The 20,005-nt window shown below is 52.9% G+C and overlaps 1 protein-coding gene and 1 long non-coding RNA gene across 2 annotated transcripts in view; one reads left to right on the top strand and one right to left on the bottom strand.

The window, feature by feature from the left end:
* The first annotated feature begins 2,463 nt into the window (after positions 1-2,463).
* ITIH1 (inter-alpha-trypsin inhibitor heavy chain 1) lies at positions 2,464-17,783 on the top strand. The gene is made up of 23 exons (XM_069562476.1): positions 2,464-2,882; positions 3,331-3,500; positions 3,738-3,758; positions 3,991-4,157; positions 4,598-4,702; positions 5,043-5,205; positions 5,744-5,857; positions 7,933-8,058; positions 8,143-8,259; positions 8,950-9,118; positions 9,207-9,332; positions 10,220-10,401; positions 10,661-10,846; positions 11,757-11,896; positions 12,662-12,816; positions 12,914-12,928; positions 13,553-13,573; positions 14,133-14,213; positions 14,324-14,437; positions 15,432-15,633; positions 16,505-16,677; positions 17,239-17,350; positions 17,506-17,783. The coding sequence occupies exons 2-23, from the start codon at positions 3,399-3,401 to the stop codon at positions 17,633-17,635; spliced, it is 2,721 nt and encodes a 906-aa protein (XP_069418577.1). The 5' UTR covers positions 2,464-2,882; positions 3,331-3,398; the 3' UTR covers positions 17,636-17,783.
* The window catches only part of LOC138424908 (uncharacterized), a 10,824-nt gene continuing 6,867 nt past the window's right edge, over positions 16,049-20,005 (bottom strand). Inside the window, exon 4 of the long non-coding RNA XR_011251018.1 lies at positions 16,049-16,838. This is a non-coding gene — a long non-coding RNA (uncharacterized lncRNA). The remainder of the gene's footprint in view (positions 16,839-20,005) is intronic.

Here is a 20,005-nt window from a genome sequence, read left to right as displayed (position 1 = left end):
TGGTGAAAGGATTTTCATTTGTTGGGCTGATGTTTGCTGCTAAATCTCCATATTCCCTGCCCTTATAATGAATATAACTAGCATATAGGAGAAATAAGCATTAACCTTTAAGCATACAGGAAAATAAGTATTAACCTTTAAGATTAATCATGTTAACCTTGGGTTAAAGAAATTCCTTTCTTGATTGTAACTCACTACACCCTCACCCTATAGGAATGCAAATTTATTTGGAGGGTGGTGCCTGGTTTAAGAAAAAACACCCTTGGAAAAATAAATTTTTTGGTTATCAGAAAGAAAGGATCATAAAATGTCAGCAGGTCTCATGGCCAGAAGATGACGTAATATCCCTAAGACCTTTTTTTTATACATTTATGTGAAGCACCTGATTTTGATAAAGGTCAGGACTGCTGACCCCCGCGTGACTCTGTATTCATCCCTATATGTAACAAAAGGTATATAAGCAAACCCCAAAATAAAGAAATTGGATCAGTTTCCAGAAAGACTGATTCTCCCATGTCGTTTCTTTCTTGCTCCCCGTTTCTCTGGCTGAATTCCCATCTGGAGCATAGATGCTATTCCACGCAAACCAAGTTATTCAGCCTCTTTTTCTCCACTAATTTTCCTACTACACTATCCGTTTCTAATCTCTCTATATATCTGTAATTAAATATGTATTTTTCCAAGGACGCCGACGCCGTCCCCACCTTCGAATTCCCTGGATCCACCAGGGCTGGACCCCGGCAGAAAAGTTATGACCAACTTAGACAGCATATTAAAAAGCACAGACATTACTTTGCCAACAAAGGTCCGTCTAGTCAAAGTTACGTTTTTTTCAGTAGTCATGTATGGATGTGAGAGTTGTACTATAAAGAAAGCTGAACACTGAAGAATTGATGCTTTTGTACTGCGGTGATGGAGAAGATTCTTGAGAGTCCCTTGGACTGCAAGGAGATCCAACCAGTCAATCCTAAAGGAGATCAGTCCTGAATATTCATTGGAAGGACTGATGCTGAAGCTGAAACTCCAATACTTTGGCCACCTGCTGGGAAGAACTGACTCATATGAAAAGACCCTGATGCTGGGAAAGATTGAAGGGAGGAAAAGAAGGGGACATCAGAGGATGAGATGGTTGAATGGTGTCACTGACTCAATGGACATGAGTTTGAGTACGCTCCAGGAGTTGGTGATGGACAGGGAAGCCTGGCATGCTGCAGTCCATGGGGTCACAAAGAGTTAGACATGACTGAGCGACTGAACTGACTGACTGAGAGCCAAATTAATACCTTAGAGGGCTGTCCTGGGGCTTCTCTGGGGCTTCTCAGTGGTAAAGAATTTGCTTGCCAATGCAGGAGACCCAGTAGACAGAGGTTTGATCCCTGGGTCAGAAGGATCCCCTGGGGAAATTGCACCCGCTCCAGTATTCTTGCCTGGATGCTCCCATGGACAGAAGAGGCTGACAGGCTACAGTCCGTGGAGTTGCAGAGTTGGACACAACTGAAGTGATTAAGCACTAGAGTTAGGTGGGTGTTCTCTAACAGGTTTTAAGTGCTCCACCAGTTTTGTGGCTTTGGCTACCGAGATTCCTAGTGGCTACAGTCTAGACCTCATGTGCACACTAATAAGAAACTAACAGTAACTAGCCAAGTGAAGGCCTTGTGTGACGTGCCAGCAATTCCCAGTGTAGAACTGGGGAGCAGGGAAAGGACTGAACCAGCTGACCCCAAGAAATGTGGACTGGGATTACAATCAAATGAAGAACAGTGGATAAAACTGATAGCTAGAGGCTTGGGTTCTGGGTGGAACCATCTGCTAGCTCAAGTTGACCTGCCCCAGACTGGAAAGCCAATTCAATTAGGAGCTTGACACAGAGAGTGGAGCTCAGAACCAAGAGGAACTTACCCACAGCCCTTGAAAGTGGCAAGAAAGAGAACTCAGAGGATTTGTGGGTATCAATCTGCCTGTAATGCAGGAGACCCGGGTTCAGTCCCTGGGTTGGGAAGATATCCTGGAGAAGGGAATGGATACCCACTCCAGTATTCTTGCCTAGAGAATCCCATGGACAGAGAAGCCTGGTGGGCTACAGTCCATGGGGCCACCAAGAGTTGGACAGGCTGAGCGACTAACACTTTCCACTTCACCTTACTGAACACAGTGAGGCACTTGAGTCTCATCGTTGTAGTGTCCTGGTGCTGACACTGTACCCAGCCCAACACAGGGCATGGTCGATATTTGTGCAGGAAATCAACACAACCCCCAGTGTGCAGTTTCATGTTGATCCATCTCACCTCCCACAAAGGCCAGAAAACAGGCGAGAAGGGACAATAAACCCTTTCCCAGAAGCTGCTGTATAAGACAAAGTCCAGGACAAGTAAACAGAGATCAAAGAAGCTTCTGGGCCCCCTCACCACATCAGGGTCATGGCAGCCAGTACATCCCAACCAGGGCCGTGGAGGGGGTTGACCAGAGTCGTGTCTGCCCAGTCTGCTGGGGCTTGTCGGGGCAGGGAGGGTTTGTGCATAAAATTCAAGAGACTGCAGGGACAGGATGGCTCTCTGGGGTCTTTGACTGCTGCTTCTTGCTTCCTAATAATACAGAGGGCATTTCTGTCGTTGCATGATAAGACTTCAGCTTTGGCATCTGACAGATGTGGGTTTGAATACCTCCTCTTTCATTTGCTGTGGGGCCAACATCCCAGGGACACATTGAGGATAAAACTAGACCATAAAGGGCTGAGAGCAAAGGGTGGCTCGTAGCCCACCCTTCATCATGAAAGCACGGCATTCGTCTTCGTCTCCGCTCTTCCCTGTTCCTCTGCATCCCCGCCCAGGAGAAACGATGAGGTTTGCTTCTGCTCTTCTTTCCAAAGCTGACCGTCCTAGAAGGTGCGTCACCCATTACAGTATCCTCAGAACTGTCCAGACGGCCCCTGGCAGAATGGCTAGAGTTGGTGCCATCAGAAACAAGGATGTGGGCAGACACTTTCTAAGTCATCATATCTGCCTCCCAGGTGAATATAGGACTGTCTGAAAAGTTTGTTGATGATTAAAGAATTTTGACAAGAACATCTAATGAAGAGAAATTCATTTTTAATTGTGGCTTCTTGACACCTGCCACCGTATCACTGGTATTGCCCCTGTGCTGCAGATCCAGGATTAAAATTCACAATTCACGCTGGCTGAGTGCGGTTCTATCCGACAGGCACAGTCTGAGTCTGGTTGGGAGTTTACACAGCTGGGAATCCCCCTAGAGAAAGCTTTCAGTCAATTTTTGATCCCTCAAATTGTAATACTTGCCTTGACCTTGTCTAATGTTTAATCCGTGTTTATCCAGCATTGTATTGATTCATGGTCTGAGTGAGGTGACAAGGCAGCAGGAGCCTTGAGATCAAGCGCGGCACGATGGGGCTGCAGGGGCTCCTCTGCGTGTGCCTGGTGTCCCTGCTCACCCTGCAGGCCGTGGCCGCTCAGGGTTCACCCACACGCAGTCCCAAAGGTGGCAAGGTATGTGGGTATACCCCTGGGCCAGAACCAGGCAGCTGAGCCTAGAAGGGAGCCCAGGGATGGGGGCTCTCCCTACTCACCTCGACTTCCTCTGAAGGGAGAGGACCCCCTAGCAGCACTGGGGAGACGAAGCTGGGGTGTTGAGGACACAGGCTACATCCCACTCCCATCCCTTAATAGATAGGCCCTGGTGCCCTGAGCGCTTGCATTCACACTTGCCCTGGTTTTGTTTTACAGAAGCAAATGGCTGTGGACGCAGTGAGTGTGGGTCTCGGCAAAGGGGTCTGTGGTGGGGCCATTATTACAGCCAGTTTCCCCCAGGCTTCAGGGCATACCCCTGGGCAGGGGGACTCCCGACTCCCACAACCAGGGGCTCTCCAGCCACCTCAATTCCCATGGCACCATTTCAGGCATGCAGAATAGCACCCATGTCAGAGCTGGGTGCTGGGGGGCCCCCATCCTAGGCCACCTCCTGCACATCCCACTTTAGGCTGTCGATGGTGTGGTCATCCGCAGTTTGAAAGTCAACTGCAAAGTCACCTCTCGCTTCGCCCACTACGTCATCACCAGCCAAGTGACCAACAGTGCTGACACAGCCAAGGAAGTGTCCTTCAACGTAGAAATACCCAAGACGGCCTTCATCAGCGACTTTACCATGTGCGTGCCTTGCCTGGTTCACCAGGCCCAGCCCACAGCCAGGGCTTCCCCTCATCCCCAAGGGCCACAGGCCAGGCCGAGCTCTGAGGGACTGAAAAGCCCTTCAGGGCCTGTTCTGGGCTGCCATCATGGAGAGCAAACCAAAGCCTCTGACAGTATGTTTTCAGCCTAGGGCCCAGGAGCACAGGCCAGCACCCAAGGCTTACTGCTGGACCCTGTGGCCAGGGCTGCCCACCTCCGTGCTAGTGTCCCTGAGCAACTCTGGGGTCAGTGGGAGACCGGCAGGGGAAGCCCTCCCCCAAGTGCTCACCTGGTCAGGGCCTCCTCGGTGCCGCCCCCTGCCTCCATTCTCCCCCCCACCCCGAGCTGGGAGTGCCCCCCACTCAAGACCCTATGTGGTGGGGAGGGGCACTGCCCTGAGGGCTTCTTCCTCCCAGCAGCACAGCAGATGAAAATGCCTTCACCGGAGACATAAAGGACAAAGTGACCGCATGGAAGCAATACCGGAAAGCAGCCATCTCAGGAGAGAATGCAGGACTTGTCAGGTGAGCTCTGGGCCCTGCCGGCCCAATCTCTGGTGCCACCCACCCCCCACCAGCATGGCTCTGAAGGCTGCAAGGTGCCCTGGGTGGAGGGCAGCCCCGGATGAGGGGATGGGAGTAAACTGGTCAAACCCACTGCTGGCACAGGTGTGTTGGACAAGACCTCTGGAGAAGGGGGGCCCTGACTCTGGCCAGTCAGCTAAGGCAGGGTGAGGGTCAAAGAAGGCTGGGAGAAGCACTAGAAATAAGAGAAATTGACCCTGAGGAGTATGTTTTAAGTGACAAGGACCCGCACGTCACTTACCATGTGTCTGTATGGTTTTGGCCCTGGTGGCACATCCAGGGCGTCAGGGAGAACTATGGAAGAGTTCTCCATCCACGTCATGGTCGGTCCACGGAGCAAGGCCACATTCCGGCTGACCTACGAGGAGGTGCTGAGGCGGAAGCTCATGCAGTACGACATTGTCATCAAAGTCAAGCCCAAGCAGCTGGTGCAGCTTTTTGAGGTAGCTCGCGGGTGACCACAGGCAGGCGTAGGTCTCAGGAGCCAGGCTCTTGCCTTTCCCTCACTGTGGCTGCACATGTAAGCTCGGCACTCTCCGTGTGCAGTCCTGGGCACACAGGGAGGGTACTGACTCTTCCGGGTGGGCTCCAGCGGCTCTCTGTGACTCCCTGAACCCTCCAGCCTTCTCCTTCTGAACCTCAGCTTGCTCATCTGTTAAATGGGGGTTCTGTGTGTCCCAGAAGTGCCGCAAAGATCATGAGAGATAGTGAATGTTCAGGGATTTTATAGGAAAGTCCCAGGCAGCCTGAGGGGCTGTCATTGTGGCTGGCATGTTAGTGGTGGCTGAGTTGAGGGACACAGGCATGCACACCTTCATTTGGCCAATATTTTTGGAGTGCCTGTGACATGCCAGGCCCTGTGCTGAGAGCTGGGTGGGCGCTGCATATGGTGGGGGGCCAGGATACACACTGGCTCTTGGCTAAGACTTGATGATGGTTCCCAATGTGAGCCTTGGTGCAGGAATTGTTTCAATGCCACAGATCGACGTGGACATCTTTGAGCCCCAGGGGATCAGGAAGCTGGATGTCGAGGCCTCCTTCCTTCCCAAGAAACTGGCTGCCCAACTTATCAAGAAGTCCTTCTCAGGGAAAAAGGTGCGTCAGATGGCAGAGACTTCTCAGCCTAACTCAACCAGGCAGGGGCTGCAGGCTGCCCTAAGGGAGAGAGAGAGGAGAACTCACCACTTCTGATTCTCAAAAGCCTAAGGCTGGGGAGGGTCTGTCTGCCTGGTCTGTGGTGAGTTGTTGGCTTGCTTAAGCCTCATTTTCCTCTTTGCTTACCTCATACTCCTGGGAAAGCATTCATGGTATATAGGGCACACGAGTAAACCTCAGCATTCCAAGCCCCAGTGTTCTTGGAAACATGATTAAGTTTGCCAAGGATGTTGGCCTACCCAGTCACTTACCACTTGTCACTTCCCACCCATCCACAGGAATTCCAGGAGCACCCTGCTTGCTCCTACCCCGGTTCCTGAGGAGTGTGGCATATGAGTGGGTGATACCCAGCTAGTGCCCCACTTCCTAACTTGCCCTCAGCTAGAGCCAGGAGCAAACCATTTATCCCCACCCACATTTGGTAGTGACTGTAACAGTTCACGTAGAAGAAATGTCTCCTACAGGTTTGGCGGGGTTCCTTAGAAACAAAATGTGACATGGTGGAGTGCTAGCAAACATGCTTGCTTTCAGTAGGGGACCAAGGCAATGGTCTTTATCTTCCTAATAATTCTTTTCAAATATCTTTAATGAACATATTTTACTTTTATAACCAACAAACAAAACATGAAAAGGGTCCTTAAATAAAATGTGGAAATTACGGAAGTATAGAAATGTATTGAGGACAGTTCAGTTCAGTTCAGTCGCTCAGTCGTGTCCATCTCTTTTAGACCCCATGAACCACAGTACGCCAGGCCTCCCTGTCCATCACCAACTCCTGGAGCTTACTCAACATTTTCACTCTTCTCTTTCACTTTCATCAAGAGGCTCTTTAGCTCTTCTTCACTTTCTGCCATTAGGGTGGTGTCATCTGCATATCTGAGGTTATTTCTCCTGGCAATCTTGATTCCAGCTTGTGCTTCCTACAGCTCAGCATTTCTCATGATGTACTCCGCATATAAGTTAAATAAGCAGGGTGACAATATACAGCCTTGACGTACTCCTTTTCTTATCTGGAACCAGCGTTTTGTTCCATGTCCAGTTCTAACTGTTGCTTCCTGACCTGCATATAGGTTTCTCAAGAGGCAGGTCAGGTGGTCTGGTATTCCCATCTCCTTCAGAATTTTCCACAGTTTATTGTGATCCACACAGTCAAAGGCTTTGGCATAGTCAATAAAGCAGAAATAGATGTTTTTTTTCTGAAACTTTCTTGCTTTTTTGATGATCCAGCAGATGTTGGCAATTTGATCTCTGGTTCCTTTGCCTTTTCTAAATCTAGTTTGAATATCTGGAGGTGCATAACATGGTTCACGTATTGCTGAAGCCTGGCTTGGAGAATTTTGAGCATTACTTTACTAGCATGTGAGATGAGTGCAATTGTGCGGTAGTTTGAGCATTCTTTAGCATTGCCTTTCTTTGGGATTGGAATGAAAACTGACCTTTTCCAGTCCTGTGGCCACTGCTGAGTTTTCCAGCAAACCATCCCCAATTTCCCTGAGCACCAGCACCAAGTTCAACCAGGCTGCAGCTCCCACTCTGGGCCCTTCCTTCTCCTTGTCTTATCCAGGCAGGTTCCAGTTTCCAGCACAGTGTTGTTTTTTCACTGAACATTATGAGATGCCCAGTGTCTCTCATCCTGGTATTATTTAAATTTTTGGCCACACCTTGTGGCTTGCGGGATTTAAGTTCCCCAACCAGGGATTGAACCTGGGCCCCCAGCAATGAAAGCTGAGTCCTGACCACTGGATTGCCAGGGAATTTCCAATATGCTGCTGCTATTATGTTTTTCATTGTGTACCTGAAGTGGTGATACTTATTGTGGAAAATTCCAATGATTCAGAAGCATGTGAGCAAAGAAACAGGTCTTCTCTCCTACCCTGCACAGGCGTGCACTCTCAGCAGCAGGGTGAGAGTCGCATGAGACTCATTCCTATGGCTATACACAACACACACACACATGCACACATCTTACGTTGTCATTGCAAACCAGTAATGCCTCACACTCTCGCTTATTCCAGGGTCACGTGCTTTTCCGCCCCACAGTGAGCCAGCAGCAAACCTGCCCCACGTGCTCTACAACCTTGCTGAACGGGGACTTCAAGGTGACTTACGATGTCAATCGGGACAATGCCTGCGACCTCCTGGTGAGTCTGAACTTCTAGCCTGAGACTTACAGGGCAGACAGGGGTCCTTGTGAGAGCGGCCTCACTCACCCGTTTGTGTTTCAGGTCGCCAATAACTACTTTGCCCACTTCTTTGCTCCCCAAAACCTAACAAAACTGAACAAGAATGTGGTTTTTGTGATTGACATCAGCAGCTCCATGGAAGGCCAGAAAGTGAAGCAGGTAAATGGTGGCTCTAAACAGCCCAGCGGGAGCTTCTTCAACCCCATCGCCCACCCCGAACTGGCTTTGCCCCCAGAGACTGGGTTTGGGACTTCTGTCCCTGGTCAGAGGCAGGGTAACCTAACAGGAAATCCCAGTGGTCAGGGGCTCTGGAATCAGCCACTTCTCACTGTGCAACCGTGAGCAAGTACACTCACTTCTCCTCGATGGCAAAAATAGGAGCAGTGACAGGGCCCACAGGGTCGTGAGGTTTACCAGTGGGGGAGGGCTTGGAAGATGAGACCTGTGTTCTAGGCATGTGGGGACGATTACAGGGGTCCCAGAGATGGCTTGCAGCTGGCAGCAGCCTCCCCCCGACACGCATGTTCTGTGCCCTGTCCGTGGCACAGTGAAACCATTGGTGGACAAGCTTCTAAAGCTCAGCCCCCTGGGGTCCTCTGTCTTAACCCTGGCCCCTGAAATCCTGGTCATTTCCCCTTCCCACTGGATCCCTTTGCCTTCTCCATGCCCTCAGCCACCCCAGGGCTCACTCAGCAGGAGGCTCCTCTCCCGTCACCAGTGGCTTTCTTGCCCCTCCCACTTGTCTGCCACATGCCTCTAACCCTGTGGGTCTTTTAATTGGGCATCTGGAGATTACAAAAGGCACCATCCTGGGGCCCTGTCCCTCCACTGACTGTCCTATCCTTACAGACCAAGGAGGCGCTCCGTAAAATCCTGGGGGACATGCGGCCAGGGGACTACTTCGACCTGGTCCTCTTTGGGTCTGCAGTGCAGTCATGGAAGGGTTCGCTGGTGCAGGCATCTCCTGCCAACCTGGAGGCAGCTCGGAATTTCGTGCAGCAATTCTCCCTGGCCGGGGGTAGGGGCAGGGGTCTGGGGCCAGCTTGATGCCATCTCTGTCCCTCAGACTGAAGGCACACACTGATCTGCTTTCTCTTTTTTTGCAGCTACAAACCTGAATGGAGGTCTGCTTAGAGGAATTGAAATCTTGAACAAAGCTCAGCAAAGCCTCCCAGAACTCAGCAACCATGCCTCAATTCTCATCATGTTGACAGATGGCGAGCCCACAGAGGGTAAGTGCCATCAGGGATACCCTGGGAGGTGTTGGGTCTGCTCATTATGGAAGGCACTGGGGATGCCATCTGGGGGCAGAGAGGCTAAGGGTAAAGCTGAGCACTTGTCTAAGAGCAGAGTTCAGACCATAAAGTCCAAGGTGCTCCTCTGTCCTGAGGTGGGAAACTGGGAGAGTTTCTGCATGACACGGGGCTGCACAGGGCCCAGAAGGAGGGGCAGGACTCCTAGGCTGAATTTAATGAACTGTGTTTTCAGCACCTCGCCAAGCACAGAAGTAGGGACCAAGGAGAGACACTAAGAGAACAAGAGACATCTTTGCCCTTAAGGAGTCCAGGGTCCCCTGGGGGAGGCAGACCCAGGAACAGATGCTCTGTCAAGGGCTCTGAAAGAACAGGGTGCCAGGAAGCCAAAGGACAACAGACAAGGGGCACCTGACCCAGGCAGAATCTCAGAAGGCCTCCTGGAGGAAGTGAGCCCTGAGCTCCAGCTGGAAGGAGGAGAGGAGAAGCAGGAAGGCATCCCTGGCGGAAGGGGCAGCTTGAACAAAACAAGGTTTATGCACTGGCAAGGCCTGTGCAGGAAGTGCAGGCATGTGTAAAGCAGGTAAAACAGAGTGGAAAGGTCAGCAGGCCCTCACAGGCCATGGGAGGAGCCGTGGAGGATTTAAATCAGACTTGCTCATGATGGATCCATGGAAATGGGCAGTCTTCTAGGAGCTCTGTTAGCAGCTGTTGCATCACCCAGGGGAGACAGCAAGAGGCGTGGCCTCAAGAGGCTAGTGGAGACTGGAGATGGTCTGAGATGGGAGGCTTGGCCCCCAGAGGGTGCCCCAAGGTGCCCTCATGTCCCACACGCATCCCATCTCTACCTGACTGTGTGGCTGTAGGGGTGACGGATCGTACCCAAATCCTCAAGAATGTCCGAGATGCCATCAAGGGCAGGTTCCCACTCTACAACTTGGGCTTCGGCCATGATGTGGACTTGAACTTCCTGGAGGTCATGTCCCTGGAGAACAATGGACGTGTCCAGAGAATCTACGAGGACCATGACGCCACCCAGCAGCTGCAGGTCTCCTCCCCCACAGCCCCTCAAAGTCACGCCATGGGGATCAGAGCCTTGGCAGCCATGTACCCACCAGCCCAGAGCAGATAAAGCTCTGGTACAGAGTTCAACTTAGCTGTGGGACCTTGAGCCAGTTCCTTAACCCCTGAGCCTGCAATTCCTTCTATAAGGCAGGGATCCTGACATACCACTTTGTGAGGGGGTTTCCTGTTGGATGCCTATGGTGACCCACCAGCTCTGAGGCTGCACCCCCCTGTTCCTGCAGGGTTTCTATGAGCAAGTAGCCAACCCCCTCCTGAGGGATGTGGAGTTGCTGTACCCCCAGGAAGCCGTCTCAGACCTGACCCAGCACCGCCATAAACAGTACTACGAAGGCTCGGAAATCATGGTGGCGGGGCGCATTGCTGACCACAAACTGAGCAGCTTCAAGGCGGACATGCGAGCTAAGGCGGTAAATAGAGGGCTGCAAAGGGTGGAGAGGCACTCAGAAGCTCCCCACCCCTGTGCCCCTGGCAGCCTCTCTTTCCCCAGAGGAGTGTCCTCACCCCACCATGCCACACACGCCCCAGGGCTGAACATTCTCCCAACGCAGTCATCCTGAGGGCAGGCTCAAGTGGCCTTGATAAGTGGTCATCCCTTGCAGCCAACTGGACCACCTGTTATTCCCCATGTCATTCCTCCCAAAGCATGAGGCAGTAAGAGGCTAGCGTCTTCCTTCTCAAGTGACACTATTTCCTGAGCACCTACTATGCCCTCAGCTTTGTACCACAGTGCAGTGGATGTGTGCACATGCACGCTAGGGGGTCCTGGAGACCTGGAGTCTAGCCGAGTGATGTAGCTGAGGGTTCAGGACTGCGGCTTTCAGTGAGGAAAGCTGAGCTAGACCTTGGCTCCAGGTGGGTCCAGGTCTCTAGGCCTTTCTGTACTATGAGGGTAAAACTGCACTGGAGAGTTGTGCGGAGTAAATGAAATAATCCATGTAGTAGGCTTATGCAGTGCCTGGTGCATGGCAAACCCCTGGGAAGAGGTGCCCACATATTGTGGCTGGGGAGAAAAGGCACACTTGCGTGCTATGGCAAGTTGAATGGGCATCTAGAGGAGCGGGGCTGGGTGGACACAGTTGCATGGTGGACAGGCCGGCTGTTTGCTGGCATCCCCCAGAGAGACTAACTCCATGAGAGCAGAGCCTGATACTCCTCCCCTGGGATCCCCAAGGCCTGGGTCAGCTTGGCTCATAGAGGGTGCTTGGCAACTTTTATGGAAGGAATGGATGGGTAAGGATGAGAAGTGCAGGCTTAGGAAAGACGGGGGATGGAATGCTGAGAAAGGCTCACAGCCTCTCTCCCCCTCGCCTCTCTCAGGAAGGGCAAGAATTCATGACAACCTGCCTGGTGGACGAGGAAGAGATGAAGAAACTGCTCCGAGAACGGGGCCACATGCTGGAGAACCACGTTGAACGCCTGTGGGCCTATCTGACCATCCAGGAGCTGCTGGCCAAGCGGTACCAGCCCATTGGCTGCCTAGGGGAATGGGGGCACAACCCCCCAAGAGTACCCCCTCAACCCCTGGGTCTTTGAACTAAGAAGGGGGTGGTTCTGAGTCTTGAAGCATGTGAGCAGGTCAGATTTACTCTTCTCTGACTTTGCTCCCTGAGTTAATATCAACCAGGCAGTCTATGTAGGCGGGGCCTGCTGGGGGGCACAGGGCGGCCTGCAGTTTGCTCCTACTTAGCTCTGTGGGTGATGCTGACCTTGCCTGTGGGGCTGCTATGTCCAGACACACTCAGTTCATCCTCACAACATGCCGAGCACACCAGGGTTCAGAGAGGTTAGACCATTTGCCAGAATGTCACAGCTGTTGAATTCTGGGGCACATCCCCCAGCTCTACCAAACCTCCAGGTTTTCTCTATGAAAGCGTTAGTCACTCAGTCATGTCCGACTCTGCAACCACATGAACTATTGCCCACCAGGCTCCTCTGTCCATGGAATTCTCCAGGCAAGAACACAGGATCTTCCCAACCCAGGGATCGAACCCGGGTCTCCCATATTGCAGGCAGGTCTCCCGTATTCCCTGAGTCACCAGGCAAACCTATTTCTCTATGAGAGGCATTAAATCATGAGGTCCTTGAAGACAGCCCCTGAGTGGGGCCATGGCAGGGGCTTCTTACATGCCTGCTGAACAAGTGAACAATGGCAGGAAGGGACAAGGGAATGCAAGTTTCCTGCCGTCCAAGCTGCGGGCCTGGAGCCGGTGTCTGTCTCGCAGGATGAAGCTGGAGGGCAAGGAGAAAGCCAGCGTGTCAGCCAAGGCCCTGCAGATGTCGCTGGCCTATCAGTTCGTGACCCCACTGACCTCCATGACCGTCAGGGGCATGGCAGACCAGGACGGCCTGGAGCCCATCATTGATAAGCCCCTGGATGGTATGGGCTGGCTGAGGGGAGACTGTGGGCATGGGGAGGCTTCTGAGAACCAAAAGCCTCCAGGGCGTTAATTCTCTTTCCTTTCTCTCCTTTCTAGATTCTCTGCCCTTGGGTGAGTTTTTAAATCATGTTGACTTTTGCAAGGGGCTCTGGGTGGCTGGGCAAGTGGCGCCATTCTGGCCACCAGACACACAGTTCCCCACCCGACACCTGCCCAGCTCCAGCCTTTCTTGGTCTCTTCCTTCCCTGAGATGCCCTTCCCCACTTTGTTGCAACCGAACTGTTGCCACCTGAGTGTTTGGGGGCCCCTCACACAGCCTGAACCCCTCCACTCCTGGGCCTCCTTTGGGGCCCTGAGTGTGAGCATCCATCTGCAAGGAGGACTGGGACCCCCAGGAGGAGAGCTGGGACCCCCAGGAGGAGGACTGGGACCCCTAGGAGGGGGCTGAGTCCCACAGGAAGAGGGCTGGGACCCCCAGGAGGAGGGCTGGGACCCCCAGGAGGAGCGCTGGGACCCCTAGGTGGGGGCTGAGTCCCACAGGAGGAGGGCTGGGACCCCCAGGAGGAGGGCTGGGACCCCCAGGAGGAGCGCTGGGACCCCTAGGAGGGGGCTGAGTCCCACAGGAGGAGGGCTGGGACCCCCAGGAGGAAGGCTGCCCAGGTCTGACTGACCTCTGGGCCCAGTTGCCCTTGGAGTGGGGAGGGTGACACTGTCCTCTGTCCTTGTCCTCTACAGAGATGGTGGGACCCAGAAAGAGTAAGTGGCCATCACCCTGACAACGCACATCTTACCTCTGCTCCACGGTACCACCCTCAGTCCTGAGCAAAGCCCAGGGCGTTGCCCATCTAAGGCTGTCTTTCTCTGCTCCAATGCTCCTTGGTCCCTCTCACTGGGAGCCCTCAGAACTGCCCCCCTGACCCGGGCCTGGCCTCCCCACCCCGGAGCCACCAGCCCACCAGGTCCTCATGAAGGAGACCAAGCCAGGGCCAGGCCACGGTGGTGGTGGTTTAGTTGCTCGGTCATGTCTGACTCTTGCAACCCCATGGACTATAGCCCACTGGGCTCCTCTGTCAATGGGATTTCCCAGACAAGAATACTGGAGTGGGTTGCCATTTTCTTCTCCAAGCCAGGCCACTGCTCTGGGCCAAACTTCCAACCCCACATCCCGAGAGGTGTCAAAGTCTCCATGTCCACTCGTGCACCCGCGGCCTTGGGCCAGCCTGCCTGGGTGGGAGGGGCCCTGGAGAAGGAGCCACCTGCTCCAGGGAAGGCCTGGCTGCCTCCCTTCTAAAGGCCATTCACTCTTGCTGCTCAGCCTTCATGCTAGCGGCCTCTCAGCCTGCTCCAACGCACTCCAGCCTCAACATCGAGAAGGTGCCAGACCAAGTGACTGGCGGTGAGTCCTTGGGAGGGTCTGAGGGACACTCCTGCCTGGCTGAACCCTTGTCCCCAGCTGGCCCCATCTACCTAAGGCTCAATCTAATGGACTCCATGCTGTGCCCTCAGTGGATACTGACCCACACTTCCTCATCCACGTGCCCCAGAAAGAGGACACGCTGTGCTTCAACATCAACGAGGAGCCTGGTGTGGTCCTGAGCCTGGTGCAGGATCCTGACACAGGTACGGGTGACATCACACCCTCTGCCAGAGAGGGTGGGGCCCGGGCTCCTCTGCCCTCAACGTTCAGCCACAACCAGGAAGGACAGTGGTTGTGGCCTCCACTCCCCACATCCAGTGTACCCGCCACCTGGCTGTGCTCAGCCATCACACCCCATCCACCTGCCTGGGCGCTATACAAGGCCAGCTTCGTGGGCATGTGACCTGTGCAGGTACACGGAACCATGCACTGGGTAGGGCTCCATGCTTGATTTAATGCTCAGCTGTTGCATCCTGCAATTCTTAATTTTTGAAGGAGGGGCCCCTCATTTTCATTTTGTACCAAGTCCTGTGAATTATCCTGTGACTCTGCTGCATACCGCTCCCTTGGCCCTGCATGGCTGCCCAGGTCTTGGAGTCGACCTACCCTCCCCAGGCTCCGGTGATGGGAACAATGCCCTCTCCATATCTTGGATGCTTCTCCCATCCTCCCAGTCCATTCAGGTCATCTGTACACGTTTGTTGAGCACATCCACAGGGCTGGGGACACAGTGGAAACCCAGACAGAGTCCTTGCTCTTATGGAGTTTAGGGATGGGAGATAAATAGGTGAACAGATTCTTAGCTGACAATTTCAGAGCATGAGCCAAGGATAGTTTTAGGATAGTGACAATGGGGAGGGGGCTGCTGGCTGCCCAGTTCAGAGGAGGCCTCTGTGGAGAGGCCCCAAAACTGACCTACAGCACCTGCCCTGTATCATGGAGAAGGAGCAGCCCCAAGGCCTGTTCTGGGGAGGCGAGACCTCCTTCAGAGCCCAGAACTGAGCATTCTAAATCTCAGAGAGGGTGGTGGGATGGGAGGCAGGCAGTGCTGTGTGTGGCCGGCACCTGTCCTGAAGGCCTACCTCCTTGGGTGCTGAGGCTCTCAGTGACCAAAGAGGGAGGGAAGGAGCAAAGGCTGGCTGGCAGGGTTCTGGTGAGAGCTGGACCCCGACCTGATGACCCTTCACCCTACTTCAGGCTTCTCAGTGAACGGGCAGCTCATCGGCAACGAGGCCGGGAGCCCTGGGAAGCACGAGGGCACATACTTCGGGAGGCTGGGGATCGCAAACCCTGCAACTGACTTCCAGCTGGAAGTGACTCCTCAGAACATTACGCTGAACCCTGGGTCTGGCGGGCCCGTGTTCTCCTGGAGGGACCAGGCCTTCCTGCGGCAAAATGAGTAACCAGCTTGGGCAGGGGCCTGGGAAGGGAGGCAGGGGTGAGTGTGGTGAGGACCAAGGCATGAAGCCCCAGAGCCAGCCCCGCCACCCGAGCCTGTGGGCCCTCCTTCCCTGAGCTCTGTCAGTGAGTGAGGTCATAAGGCCTCCGTGCACACATGTTGGGCCCTGTGAACCATTCCCGACCCCTCACTCCCAAATTCCTTTGGTGCCGGGATGCGTGTCTCCGGGCCTGGCTGCCTGAGCTTCTGTGGCACCCTTGCCCCACAGTCCTGTCTCCACCACACCAAGCAACTCATCGTCCCAGGCCCAGCGCAAGGGCCACCTCTTCCCTGAACCCATCCTGGTCTCTTCCTCTGCTGAACTTGTGTTCTCTGGGCTTGTCTTTCAGCATCTGTCTTAGCATGACTTCTTTAGTGTTTGTTCTTTCCTTCACTCGTTTATTCTGTAAACACTGCCGAGCATCAGAGCCCAGTGCTGGGCAGCGGAGCTATAGGGAGAGGTGGGCAGGGTCCAGTATAGTGGACCAAATGATGAGTCGAAGAACACAGACTCATGCTAGACAGGCTGGAGAGGAAGTCCTGGCTCTGTCACTCACCAGCTATGTGAACTCGAGCAACCTCTTAACCTCTTTGAGCTGTGGTCCTCACAGGATCAAAGGGGGAATTGAATGATACCGTCTCAGTGGAACACTTAGCACAGGGCCTGTACACAATATACACAGCAGCAACATGTGGGAAGGAGTGTGGAGCCAGAAATACTCAACCATCTCAGAGGAGAGGGGGTCATAAGAGCTGGGTCCCAAGGACAAGAGCAGCTGAATGGAGGGGTGCAATGAAGCCGCAGCCACCCTCATGGCACCCGCCCCCACAGGGTGCTGGTGACCATCAACAGGAAGAGGAGCCTGGTGGTGTCTGTGGAGGACGGGGGCACCTTCGAGGTCGTCCTGCACCGGGTGTGGAGGGGGAGTGCCGTCCACCAGGACTTCCTGGGCTTCTATGTGCTGGATAGTCACCGGATGTCAGCACGGACACACGGGCTGCTGGGTACGTATGGCTGGCCGGACTGGCAGAGCTGTGGGGGGTGGGGTGTTAGGACTCACCGTGGGTCAGCTTTGCGAGGCACCAGGACAGGTGCACCTCCAACGTGGCCTCCAAGGCTCAGAGCTCCAAAGAGGGTCCTGGTGACGGCTTGTCCCTCAAAGGGGCTGTAATCAAACACAGTGAAACTAAAGTTTAAGTGAGCCTGAGAGCAAGTAAGGAGAGGTCCAATTAGAAAATAGAAAGGCCCAGTGGCCCCCCAGACACCTCCTGGGTGGGATGGGTCATGGCCACACCGCTTCTCTTTGTGGTCTTCCTGCAGACCCTGCTCTCTTACCCCCTCACTCCCCTCTCCCCAGCCGTATTCCTTTGGAATTCCTATAGAAGCAACATATCTGCTTCTTTATAGTAAGTGAACTAGAGGTGGCTTTGGAGTTAAAATTTATCAGAAACAGTCAAGCCCTTGGGAAAAAATTGTGCCAATAACTAAATCTCCAGCGAGCACCTAGTGAGTACAAAGCAGCAAGGACCCTGCTGGTAACCACGGTCTCCTGTATGCCTTTCCAGGACAATTCTTCCACCCCTTCGATTATAAAGTGTCCGACCTCCACCCAGGCTCTGACCCCACAAAGACAGACGCCACAATGGTGGTGAAGAACCGCCGCCTGACGGTCACCAGGTGGGTGGGCTTTTCCCCCAGCGTCTCTGCCCTTGGCCTTCTCTGCCATTGGCCCAGGTCTTCTTCCAGGTGTCACATGGGTCGGGTGGGCTTCCTGGGGAGGCACAGCCCTGCTGGATCCAAAAGGTGACCCCAGCTGGCATGTTTCTCCTCAGGGGCTTGCAAAAAGACTACAGGAAGGACCCCCGCCATGGGGCTGAGGTGACCTGCTGGTTCATCCACAACAATGGGGATGGGCTGATTGACGGCGTCCACACCGACTATATCGTCCCTGACATCTTCTGAGCCCCAGCCGGCACACCCATTCTCCCTTAGGACCACAGCAGAGGGCCAGGGTAGCATCCTGACCTGCTGCACTGGCCACACCTTCCTGTCCAAGCCGGTCTCCTATGCCAAAGCACTCATGACTTCCATTAAAGAGAGGCTATGTCTAGCTCAGCCTGGCTGCTTTTGGGGAATGGGGGGGCAAGGAGGCAACCCAAGATGTTGTTTCTCAGAAGAGCTCAGGGGTCACAGCAGACCTGGAGGCCAGGAGGGAGCCTGCACCAACTCTGCCTCCACCCCACCCCCATTCCCTGTAGCCGTCTGGCCCTGTGCCCTCTGAATGCCCAAGTGCCCCATGCACGTGGCTTCCCCTATTGGTCCAGAGACCAAAGGACACGCTGGCAGATTGTATAGGAATGGCCCACAATGGCTGAAGCTGCCCCAGTGCTTCCTGCAGTCAGGTACTGTTTTCAGTGCCTTTGATGAATCAACTGAATATACACTCCCAACAGCGCTAGGGCTTCCCTGGTGCCTGAGATGGTAAAGAATCTCCCTGCAAAGTGGGAGACCTTGGGTTCAGTCCTTGGGTTGAGAAGATCCCCTGGAGAAGGGAAGGGCAACTCACTCCAGTATACTTGCCTGGAGACTCTCATGGACAGAGGAGCCTGGGGGGCTGCAGTCCAAGGGGTCGCTAAGAGTTGGACATGACGGACTGACGTACTTTCACTTCCATGCTCCCAACAGCCCTAAGGGACACTTTTGTCATGACTTTATAGACGAGGTTAGGTAACTTGTCCCAAGCCCCTCATGGTTTAAGTGGTGGAGCTGGGATTTGGACCCATGGTATCTGGCATCAGCATCTATGTCCTTAACCACTCCATGTAAATTCTCTGGTGGCTAATGGCCAAAGCTTGTTCTAGATCTTTCTCAGTTCAGTTCACTTCAGTTGCTCAGTTGTGTCCGACTCTTTGCAACCCTATGGACGGTAGCATGCCAGGCCTTCCTGTCCATTACCAACTTCCGGAGTTTACTCAGACTCATGTCCATGGAGTCGGTGATGCCATCCAGCCATCTTATCCTCTGTCATCCCCTTCTCCTACTTTCAATCTTTCCCAGCATCAAGGTCTTTTCAAATGAGTCAGTTCTTGGCATCAGGTGGCTGAAGTATAGGAGTTTCAGCATCAGTCCTTCCAATGAACACTCAGGACTGATCTCCTTTAGGATGGATTGGTTGGATCTCCTTGCTGTCCAAGGGACCCTCAAGAGTCTTCTCCAACACCACAGTTCAAAAGCATCAATTCTTTGGCGCTCAGCTTTATATTCCAATTCTCACGTCCATACATTACTACTGGAAAATACAGCTTTGACTAGACAGACCTTTGTTGGCAAAGTAATGTCTCTGCTTTTTAATATGCTGTCTAGGTTGGTCTTGATTTTTCTTCCAAAGAGCAAGCATCTTTTAATTTCATGGCTGCAGTCACCATCTGCAGTGATTTTGGAGCCCAAAAAAGTAAAGTCTGTCATTGTTCCCATTGTTCCCCCATCTATTTGCCATGAAGTGATGGGACCAGATGCCATGATCTTACTTTTCTGAACGTTGAGTTTTGAGTCAACTTTTTCACTCTCTTCTTTCACTTTCATCTTTTCACTTTCATCACTAAAGAGGCTCTTTAGTTCTTCTTTGCTTTCTGCCATAAGGGTGGTGTTATCTGCATATCTGAGGTTATTGATATTTCTCCCAGAAATTTTGATTCCAGCTTGTGTTTCATGCTGGACTGAAGGAAGCATGATATACTCTCATGATGTACTCTGCATATAAGTTAAACAAGCAGGGTGACAATATTCAGACTTGACGTACTCCTTTCTAATTTGGAACTGGTCTGTTGTTCCATGTCCAGTTCTAATTATTGCTTCCTGACTTGCATACAGATTTCTCAGGAGGCAGGTCAGGTGGTCTGCTATTTCCATCTCTTAAAGAATTTTCCACAGTTTGTTGTGATCCACACAGTCAAAGACTTTGGCATAGTCAATAAAGCAGAAATAGATATTTTTCTGGAACTCTCTTGCTTTTTCCATGATCCAACAGATATTGGCAATTTGATCTCTGGTTCCTCTGCCTTTTCTAAATCCAGCTTGAACATCTGGAAGTTCACGGTTCACATGCTGTTGAAGACTGGTTGGAGAATTTTGAGCATTACTTTGCTAGCGTGTGAGATGCGTGCAATTGTGCGGTAGTTTGAGCATACTTTGGCATTGCCTTTCTTTGGGGTTGGAATGAAAACTGCCTTTTTCCAGTCCTGTGGCCACTGCTGAGTTTTCCAAATTTGCTGGCATATTGAGTACAGCACTTTCACAGCATCATCACAGCTCAACTGGAATTTCATCGCCTCC

The sequence above is a fragment of the Ovis canadensis genome, chromosome 19 (assembly GCF_042477335.2).
Source record: "Ovis canadensis isolate MfBH-ARS-UI-01 breed Bighorn chromosome 19, ARS-UI_OviCan_v2, whole genome shotgun sequence".
Lineage (NCBI taxonomy): Eukaryota > Metazoa > Chordata > Mammalia > Artiodactyla > Bovidae > Ovis > Ovis canadensis.
The sequence above is the reverse complement of the archived record's forward strand: the minus strand, read 5'-3'. Positions and strand labels throughout refer to the sequence as shown.